This window comes from Macadamia integrifolia, chromosome 5 (assembly GCF_013358625.1).
Source record: "Macadamia integrifolia cultivar HAES 741 chromosome 5, SCU_Mint_v3, whole genome shotgun sequence".
In the NCBI taxonomy this organism is placed as follows: Eukaryota; Viridiplantae; Streptophyta; class Magnoliopsida; order Proteales; family Proteaceae; genus Macadamia; species Macadamia integrifolia.
Genome location: NC_056561.1, coordinates 44,529,537 through 44,540,355, shown reverse-complemented (window position 1 = coordinate 44,540,355; position 10,819 = coordinate 44,529,537). Strand labels below are relative to the sequence as shown.

The window sequence follows — 10,819 nt, the reverse complement described above, 5'->3', positions numbered from 1 at the left end:
TCTTTGGTAGAAGTAATTCCTTCTTGCGGAGTACCCATTTCTGTACTAAGAGTAGGTTGATAACCCACACCAGAAGGCATTCCCTGCCTATTACCCTATGGACATTTTGGAGGGAAGCCATTACTTTTGAATTCAAGATTCTGACTGAAATGGGATTATTTACCCATCAAAATTCCCAATGAGAGGGCCATAAAAATCGTAGGTGTGCCGGAAGACACCAATAGTTGTGCTACATATATTTTCCCCTATGTAATATAGTGTGTAATGTATATGTACATACGCAGAGACTGGCCAGACACAGGCTAGGGTCACCACATCCTTCCTTGTGTGTCAGAGATACAAAGCGACTGCACTGGAAAACAATGGGGACTGCATCGATCTATTCCTTGGATGATATACTATCAATTCCCTGGATTTACCTTAGCATCAAATCATGGAAGACTTAGCTATATAGCCTGTGTGTGTATGCTAGTTGGAGTGGCCTCTGAAGATAGTGCGCCCCTGGCTGCTACTGCATTTCCTTTGTAGGGATATTCTGCTTATGTTTATTACTATGTTTACTTTTTTCCCCTGATGTTGTCCTTGCTATGCTTTCTAGCTCCTTTATCTTACATTTTTTTTTGCTGGTAGCTTACTTTTTTGTTACAGAATATATGACATCATAATATTCTCATTCCTACTTAATCCTTATTCCTTATGCTTGGATTGCTAAACGATTGTGTAGGACTTGCTATTCTCGTACAATATTGCTGTGGATAGATCAGATGAAATGAAAAGAATACTGGGGAAATCTGCTGCAAGTGTTGGTCTTCAACTTCCTGATATCTATCAACCTTAATGGTTGCCATGGTTTCATGGCCTTCAGGTGCTTTTAGTTAAGAATCGTCTCTCCAATGTATTTTGTTTTGAATTCATGTGGAGTAGTTATAAATTTTTTTTGTTGTACATCTTCATTTGATGTTGAGGCTTATACTGAACATTGGTCTACCGGAGCAGAGAATAAAATATGCAAATTACCCAACTACCCATGCAAAGAGACATTCTTATGTTATGTGCATTGGCTTCTGACTATATTTTTGATGTAATATTGTCGCATTAATTATTCATTTTGACTCTGTTTGGTTGCAAGGTAAAATAAAGGGAAGGGAAGTGAAAAGCAGGTTTTTCGTTTACTGTTAATGCACAAAATGTGGCAGTTTGTTTCCATTCTCAGTTTTAAAAGTTGAAATGAGGTAGCTGTCCTTAGTCTGATAATGTGATCACATACATAGGGCATATCAGTCTGAACAATCCTCTTAACTAACAAGAAGAACCCCACCTATCAAAGGGAATAAAGAAGAGAAAAGGAAGAAAGAGAAAAACTTAACTGATCCATCTCATTCTTATCTACTTTTTAATCCACCCAAATATGACAATATCTACTTTAATCCCTCCAAATATTACAAATTAAAACTAGTATGATTTTGCCTTTATTTATTTATTATCTCATCCATTGATTGGGAAATCTTCTCACATGATGGACTGGGACAGTGACCTACCAGGACCCAGTTGTTAGGATTGTGACCCCACTCAGTTCTACCATAAGGCTTAATTTGGATCTTGAGAATCAAAGCTGCAGAGAATCATAAGAATTAAGATCTCAATGAAAATTTTCCTATCTGTTGTTGGGATCTAAATTGCTAGTGAAAACTGGATATAATCCTAATTTGTTTAGTGAATATTTTAAACTCATGGTAGTTGAAACTCCAATGATCCACACTGCTGCTTAAGGTATTGATTTTCTTCTACACCATTATATCAGCTGCATTTCATGAGTAGATCTGACTATTATTTTCTGCTCATTATAGAAATCTCCATCCTACATTTCTGCATGATACTATTGATGATCTCGAATTGCCAGGCTCAACCATCCATAATTCTACAGTCTGATATTCCATCTATCTTTTAGAGGTGATTGGTAGAAAAACAAAAACATGATATATGATTCAGCTATTGAGATTGGTGTAATGGTCAGCTATCAAGATTCATGTACACCCTAGTTTTTGCCATGTGACATATCAAGTGTGGTGAATCGAGTCTAAAGTATCTGTATCGTATCATCCTTATACTTATCTGTATTGTGAAGTGTTTTTGAATGTACATTGTTAATTGGTATCGGCGATGACCGATACAGCCACCTATACCAATACATATAACCTTGAGTGTAGGTACTAGAGATAACTTGCTTGTTGAAACAGAGAAAGTGACTGTTTAGAAGGAAACTTGAAGACACAGGAGAAGCAAGCTTTGAATTACACTACAAGTGAAGGCAGTGGATTATTAGAGAAGTTTAATAGCTTCATTAGTAATTAAGCACCCCATCTTGTACCCTTATAGTGAATTTCTCTTCCTAGCCTTTTCTTTAGTTAAAGATTAAAATAGAAATTAACTACAGATATGTCGCGATTAGTTGAGATGGATTACCAAACTTAAACGAGTGGTAATTCAAATGTATATCCTTCAAGTTCATGTGGCTGAAATTGAAGAATGGTGAAGAAAACTCGTTGACCAACCAAACAGAACCTTTCCTACTTTAATATCTTTGTACAACATTTATGATTGGTTTGACAGGTAACGCTCCCTGAATTAGCATTTTTTCCCATTCTTTGTTAGGTATGCTTTCATTTTCTTTGATTTTATGTATGTGTTTGTGTGAACTGTGAATGGTATTGGTCTTTATGGGTGATTATCATTCTTATTGGTAAGAGGTAGTTTCAACCTGGGCCAACCCAACCAAATCCACTCAGTGGATCATCACATTGAACCACTGCAGCAGATGCTGATGGCTTACCTCTTCATGTAAATCAATATCGTGCAAACAGCCTCGGCGTAACAGTAAAGTTAATCCATTGCAGCTTAGTGGTTGTTGATTCGGGTCGGGAAACAGCCTCTCAATGGACTGGACTGGGGGTAAAACTACGGACATTATGGGATTCAGATCCTCTCCAGCTGTGGGGTGGCTGGAGAGAGATCAGCTAAACACAGAACGGGAGAGAGAAAGTGAAACTTCCAGTTTCTCTCTCTTGTTTTATGCCAGGAGACTGTCAAAATGATATTCCAAACATTTAAATACTTTTCATACGCTGTTAGGTTGTCCAAATGAATTTCTATTGAAATATGAAATTATCGGCTCCTCATCAATCATCTTGGCCCAAAATGAATCTTTTTCTGGGAGAGACCGTTTGATATTTAACTGTCATCAATGGACTCTAATCATTAAAAATCAAGTGAACAAACCCTTGAAATATCCGAAGTAATGCCCTTTCCAACCTAGTAACCGAGATTATGATTGGGTTTACGTTGAGGTTTACATTGCTTTACTGTACATGTTATTTAGGAAGAATAGTAAGTTCATGAATGGTCCAAATAGAAAAAGACCGGCATTAGGTGGATTAGGTGCCTAACACCTTCTCAATCCATAATTTTGAACTTGTTCAAAGATTTAAAAAGACTTGTCTTATCCATTCGAGTCAATCTCTCTCAAAAGGGAGGATGTAACCCTTTAATCCTTCTCATCCAACATTAATCAACAGGAGAGGACAGAAGTATATATGTTTTCCTCTGCCTCCCCTGTAAGTTTTAAAGGACTCTTAACCCATATGATAGGTCAAATTCAAATAAATAAACATGCTATATGAGTAAAAAATGTCTCCAGGGTTGTATTAGAGCCTTAGAGGTTACAAGTATAACATGTTTTAAAGGGCTCTTCCCCCATATGATTGGTCAAATTCAAATAAATAAGAATACCATATGGGTCGAAAATGTCCCCATAATTGTAGTGGAGATTACAAATATAACATCTTTTAAAGGACTCTTCACCCATATGATCGATCCAATTCAAATAAATAAGCATTTTATATGGGTCGAAAATATTTCTAAATATGGTTTAAAGTGTTTCCGATACCGATACGATACCCTCTGATACGTATCTTAAATTTAGCCGACTGATATGATACACATCGATACAATACATGTAATTTTTAAAATCTATATATCCTACGATACATATCGATATGCATCAATACACCACCGATACACATCGATACGACACGATATGCACTGATACGACTCTATAGAAAAATATAAAATTGAGGTGAAATGTATGTTTTGGTACGTATCGGTATGTATCGGTGAGTATAGGTAAGTATAGATACGTATTGATGAGTATCGATACGTATCGGTAGGGGTGTCAATTTGTGGCCCGAACCGGCTAAACCGATCGGGACCGACCATTTATAGAACGGCCCGGCCCGGACCGTTTATTAAACGTGTCGGGCTTGAGCCCGGCCCGTTTATAAATGGTCGGTCTCGGTTTTGCTACTTGAACCGTCGGGCGCCCGACCGAGACCGACCGAATAACGCCCGACCGAGACCGGCCTATTGTGCACCGACTTGGACCGACCCTTTAATGATTGTAGAATACCTATTTTACCCCCCAAATTAAAGAATAAAAACTAAAAAGTAAAGACATGTTCACATTTTAAATAATGGTTATATTTGGTATCATTTATTGATTTATTGTCATTTTTTTGGGCTTGCATGAGTGGGTCGGAATATAATAGCACATTTTAAAGAGGGCCCGTTTAAAAATCGGTTAAAGCCCGTTTAACATTAAACATGTCCGTAGCCCGGTTAAGGCCCGACTAAAGCCCGATTAAGGTAGCCCGATTATAGCCCAAGACCGACCGACCGAATATAAAGTGTACCATGCCCTCAATAACTAAGCCCGATTAATTAAATGGGCGGACACGGTGTAGCCTTTGAAAGTCTTCAAGCCCGATTAAGCCCGATCGAAACCGAACCGGCCCGACCGGTTGACACCCCTACGTATCGGTGAGTATTGGTATATATCGATCGGTACGTATCGATGAGTATCGGTATGTACTGATACAGTGCGCTACGGTCATATAATGGCCAAGATGAGTAATTTTTCAGAAAAAACACGATTTTTTAGGGGGTTTTGTTCCAAAGTTGCAGCCAACCATATTTCTCTCTAACTAAAGTGGAAATCAAGGTTGGGAACAAGGATTTTACATTTGGGGGACAATTACAAACCTTGAATTCTTAGTGCGATACCCTCAATTTAGTGTTTATGCATAATATATGTTATCAATAGCTTTTTTTAACAAATTCTTTATTCAAAAGTGTTTAAAAAAAAATGTTTCTTATCCATTTATGTGTATATCATTATCGTATCTTAGTGTATCTTCGATACGATACGATACCCTCCGATACGTATCTTAATTTTGACCGATCAATACGACGATCGATATCGATACTTTAATCCATTATAATGTTGTGGAAGATTATAAGAATATCACCAACAAAATGTTACATGACCTTTTTTAACATAACAATTTAGGAACTAGTGAACTCCACGATTTTCTTTTATGAAAACAAAGAATTTTACAAAAAAGTTGAAAATGACTAAATGGAATTTCTTAAGAGTTAAGTTTGTCACATTTGTAGAAAGTAATTAAGGAGAAAACAAAACCAACGCATTCTCCTCTTCTAACATTTTTTTAATTAATGGAGAGTACTATCATTGACGGATCTTGTAATTTCCTCGACATTCATGCCTTTAATGTGGACTAGAAACTTGAAAGACTTCCCCAGTAGTCCACATCATGGATTTAGGGGAAGGGGAAGGGGAAGGGGAAGGGGAAGGGGACGGGGACGGGGATGGGGATGGTATTGTTACTGGTATTGGTATTGGTATCGGTATCTGTATCTGTTGATATTAATTCGGATCAGATGAGATGGGTAAATATCAATCGATTTTGCCCTTGGTTTTTTAAAAAAATATATCTAAAGATATTGTTTTACCTATAAAACGATACGGGTAACTTATTCGAATCAGTTAAACGTAAGGGAATGGTCTCAGTCAATACCAATACGCTACGATTGATATGACCAATACAATGTCGATACTTAAAACCTTTGGTACACCGTAAACATTCCATAATCCTTGCACTCGTAATTTTACTAGATAGGCGTGGGCCATTTTTATATAAATCTCGAAAGAATAAGTCGAAAATTCTCTTTTCGATTCCTCAAATCTTTGAAAATTCCATTTTAGATTCCTCAAATCTTATAGTAACCAGCCGACGCCAGCTCGACCCAGTTGGCCCTACGCCACGTTAGATGTTTAATCCTTTTGTTGAATGCTTTGCCCGCAATCTTCTCTTACGTATGCTGCAATCTTTACCGAATTGGCTTTTTAAGAATTCGAATCGGACATTGGATCGGTTTTTATTGATCCGATTCATATTCCTTGCCTAGTCAAAGCTTTTAAGGCATAGTTCTAAATCTTGATCGAGTTTCAACTTTCAATCGAAATTTCCCAGTTTCGAGCAATGGTCAAAAGAAACCATGGGACTAATTGAAAATGTTACTGATTTTGATTGGTTTCAACGATATTTCACACATTTCAGTAGTTTCGATCAATTTTGATAGCTTAATTTCGATTAATGCGTGACATGTTAAATTTACCCCAAAAATACCTAGTTTCAATTAGGTTTCAACTCATATCTCAGCTTCGAATCAAATCTTAACCTGCGACTCATAGGTAGTGGCTTGGTCAAGGAAACCTACTGGATCTGTAGCAAAAACGAGTCTTCATAGGACAATTCTCATTGTTTATGGACCCAAACCTGGGTGAATTTATCCATGATGAGGATGAAGCTTGGGTGAAATTAAGTGAAGGTTCGAACCGACTAATGTTAAAGAATCACCATATGAGCTATGGTCAAGGGATTAAATATCACTTGAACCCAGAGTTAGTTGATTCTCCACGAAATGCATTGAGGCATAGCAGTTGATTGAATATCTAGGGATAAAACACTATTTCGATGCCAGCCGCAAAAACAATACCTAATGAATGAAAGCAAATTCCAAATACTAGTTATGACTTATGACCCCCAAAAAGATCGAAATTCTTAACCCTGGTCGAGGGTACATTTGTTGAGGCCCTCCAACAAATCACAACTCCCTAACCCTTCGTGATGAACAGGAAGGGCTACAAAACTGAATACCCTCAAAGCTTCTAAAAGGTCAAACTAACCCTTCAGATCGGATCTTGCGTGGACTTGGATTGGATTGGTGGGGGGATTAAATTTTGGAAAAATTATATGATTACCCATTTTTGGGTTTTCCTTTACAAAATTACCCACAAAAAGTTTTTGTTAACAAAAATACCGAAAATTAAGTTTGAGTTTACAAAACTACCCACCCAAAGTTTTAGTTAAGAAAAATACCCAAAATCATTTTTGGGTTTACAAAACTACCCAAAATAGTGATTCTTCATCTTCCACATATAATCATGTATTTTTTTATGACTAAAACTTTGAGTGGGTAGTTTTGTAAACTCAAACTCAATTTTAGGTATTTTTGTTAACTTAAAATTTAAATGGGTAATTTTGTAAAGGGAAATTTAATTTTGAGTATTTTTGTTAACTGAAACTTTTGATTGATAATTTTGTTAAGAGAAATTCAGAAGTGGGTAATCATGTAATTTTCTCTTAAATTTTTGTGTGGACCCGGTCGACCTTTCTTAGTGGAGAGGAGATAGTGCATCATCATCATCAAAACCATCACAATCAAAATCACTATCATGATCATCAATGATGGTCATCTTGGGTATGTGGCTTAATGTTACAGGGTCAAGGAAGTGCCGGAGAGCGGCGGCACCAATTAATTGTATCCTTCCATTGAGTTAAATTTTAGAAGAAAGGAAAACGGAAACCATTAATAAAAGGCAAAAAGATAAGGACAGTCCATGATGACGCGGACCAACCAAAACCATCAGAGCGAACCGGGTCCACCAATTTCCCTTAGGTCTACAGTTCAGAGTTCACACCGTAGATTCCCCCATCCCAATCTGCAAATAAAAGGAACACATATTACTTCTCCAAAGAGGCCACAACGCTGGAGAGGCCGGAAGACAGCGGGAGAGGTCACGCGACCTCCCGCAGCCCCAGCGCGTCCCCCGTCTATTGGGGTGGGGGATTTGGTTTCGCTAATGACGGAATCTAAGGCGGCGCCGCCACCAGTTCCACTACCTCTCTACAAGCAGCGATCTTGGTCTGCTGATACCTATCGCGATGAAGTTTGGTTGAAAAGGAAAGGTAATCACAAGAGGAAACAGAGAAGCGGGAGCGTCACCGACGAAGATCTCGATGAGCTTAAGGCTTGTATCGAATTAGGTTTCGGGTTCGATTCTCCAGATTTAGATCGAAAGCTATCAGATACTTTGCCAGCTCTAGGTCTATATCATGCCGTCACCAAGCAATACAGTGATAGCATTTCAAAATCTTCATCTTCGGCTCCTCCTTCAGAGTGTGATGCATCGTCTCCACCTGGAAGCCCTCTCACCATCTTCAGCCCAGGTAAATAAATCAATCATTTTCAATTCCTACTTATGATCAAAGCTTTGAATTCCATTAATTTTTGAAATGGTTGGAATATGTGAAGGTGATGATCCTCAAATTGTCAAGACGAGATTGAGGCAGTGGGCACAGGTCGTTGCGTGTTCGGTGCGTCAATCTTCTTATTGATTCCACTGGCGGCGTTCTCCGAAACTCCGACCGATTCTATCAATAGATTGAACAAAATTGAAGAAAAAAAAAAATTGAAAAAAGGAAGAAGATAAGGTGATCAATCAAGCATTGACTTTATTGGGTTATTTACATTTCATTAGTAATTTTCCAGATTAACTTTGGACAGTTGCTGTATATAAAGTGAATAATCTGATAATGTAAAATCTGTGCAATGGTTTCTTCTTGAGGACTTTATTGTTTTTTCTTGTAAGATGTCTGTGGGGGAGAGGGCATGCAGGGCTTGAATGATTATAGATTCACATCACCATCTGGTGGAGCAAAGCATAAAGACTAGAACAGTCTGTGTCCCACCTCCCATATCTCTCCTCTCTCACTCTTTGGGTCCCATTGGCTTTTTATCTCTTCTCATTCCTTGCATGAACAATGACATCTTCTTGTTCAACATTAACAGCTTTCAGCTTTCAAGGCTTTAACTGACCCATTAAGGCATAAGAATTATGAAGAAACCTTCTCTTTTCCCCCAACAGTTTATTACTTCACCTAACAAAGCTAATGAAGACCAGAGTGCGTGTACTAGGTTGATGTGAACTTTTTCATGGCTGTTTCATACAGTTGAAGCATGCATGTACCAAACTGGGGAGGGATGAAGCATCCTGAAATTTGCTCAGCCTGGTATAAACGTTATTGGAATGTTCGTATATTCCTTTTCTAAAGACTAGGGTATATATATATATATATATATATATATATATAATATGTCTCAAAGTAGGTTAGCAATGAGGCAGGTTATGATTCCATATGTTGATATGGAATGTGGGTTATGGGGTTGAGTTCTCCTAAGGTTCGTATAAGTGGTATCAGAGCAGTAGACCCTCGATCTCAATGTGGAAAGGGCGATCTAGTGTCCGAGTGAAGCCCTTAGGGCTACCTGATCCAAGTAGATCGCTGTTCACATCAGTTCAGAAATGTGGTGGTATGTTAGGATTCCATATCCGCCATATAGGGGTTGATCCAAAGATTTGACGGTCTTGGGTTCCCTCGCCTTATGAGTTGGTATATAGGGTTGAGTTATTCAAAATTGGCATTATGCTCCTATCATTTCTTATTGAAAAAAAAAAAAAAAAAATGCAAGAATGTAGTAACGTCCAAAATTTCAACCTCTCTTGTTACGTTAAGCCAGCAACATGTTGCAGCCTGCCCAATAAAGGCCCACGGGTCAAGTGTATTAACCCATGGACATGGAGCATGTTGCTATCTAAAGGAGGATCTAGAATTTAGAACTCTCCACACTAGTAGAGAATCTATAGACATTCAAGAAAACCTCTAAAACCAATGAGGTTCTTGAGAAGGTAGTATATACTTAAGGAAGGTGGAGGTTTCTAGAATTCCCCCTTAAGGAGGTGGGAATGTCTAGTGAGAATGTCAAGTATTGGAACTGTTGCTTTAAAAAAATTGAAGGCCATGACAATGTTATATGATCTGAAAGATCTTTTTCTTTTCTCCCTTCAAAGACTACGACATCTAGAAGCATGCCACATTTCATTGTTTCTAGTCACATGGTTCATACTACGTAGGCATTCTAGCATCGAAGTAGTGTTAATAACATGGTTTCCCTTTCCTTTTTGTGTGTGTGTGGGGGGGGGGTGTTAGAAGGAGGAAAGAATAAAGAGGGGATGTGTGGCACCAAGGAGGATTGAAAGATTCTTTTAAATAGTCAAATTCATTTGTATTAGTTAAAAAAGGAGAAAAGCAAAAGGGGGAGATTATACAAGAGACACAGACGCTAGGTCCACTAGTTACATCTAAATGAACAAGTCTCAAGAGGTGGGACTCAAATTCTTTATGGCGAGCGGTGAGCAATAGTAAGGATCCAACGGCCACTCTACCTCCCTGTAGAGGATTTTTCTACCAAGAGATCAGCCTCACAAGAAAGAGAAACCACAACTCTCCAACAAAGAGATAAGCCTCTCTCCAGCCATTGAGTTGCCCTTCAATTAGAATGAAGCCAAGAAATCTGCTATCCCCAGCTCCTAACCAGAAAAATTCCCTTCTACCATTCGATTTGATGTCCCTCACAAGGTTAGGACAAATGCCTACTTTCCAATAGAGCCGATGAGAGAGTTACATCTCAAGAGATGGGACTTAAATTCTCTGCAGCGAGCGATGAGCAATAGTAAGGATCCAACGGCCACTCTCTACCTCCCTGTAGAGGATTTTTCTAC

The 10,819-nt window shown here is 38.3% G+C and overlaps 2 protein-coding genes across 3 annotated transcripts in view; both read left to right on the top strand.

Moving 5' to 3' along the window:
* LOC122078140 overlaps positions 1 to 1,115 on the top strand; it is a 5,713-nt gene extending 4,598 nt beyond the window's left edge. For both annotated transcript variants that reach the window (XM_042643999.1, XM_042644000.1), the window contains exon 3: positions 725 to 1,115. In XM_042643999.1, coding sequence (XP_042499933.1) covers positions 725 to 838 — 114 coding nt within the window. In that variant the 3' untranslated portion in view covers positions 839 to 1,115. The remainder of the gene's footprint in view (positions 1 to 724) is intronic.
* Positions 1,116 to 7,933: 6,818 nt separating this feature from the next.
* LOC122079022 lies at positions 7,934 to 8,823 on the top strand. The gene is made up of 2 exons (XM_042645240.1): positions 7,934 to 8,426; positions 8,512 to 8,823. Exons 1-2 carry the CDS (start codon positions 8,060 to 8,062, stop codon positions 8,592 to 8,594), a joined length of 450 nt encoding a protein of 149 aa, XP_042501174.1. The 5' UTR covers positions 7,934 to 8,059; the 3' UTR covers positions 8,595 to 8,823.
* Positions 8,824 to 10,819: the final 1,996 nt, after the last annotated feature.

Bases quoted from the DNA above. Each gene is read 5' to 3' on its own strand.
- LOC122079022 (XM_042645240.1), top strand. From the start codon at position 8,060: ATGACGGAATCTAAGGCGGCGCCGCCACCAGTTCCACTACCTCTCTAC. The intron at 8,427-8,511 runs GTAAATAAATCA...GAATATGTGAAG, and splicing joins TCTCACCATCTTCAGCCCAG to GTGATGATCCTCAAATTGTC.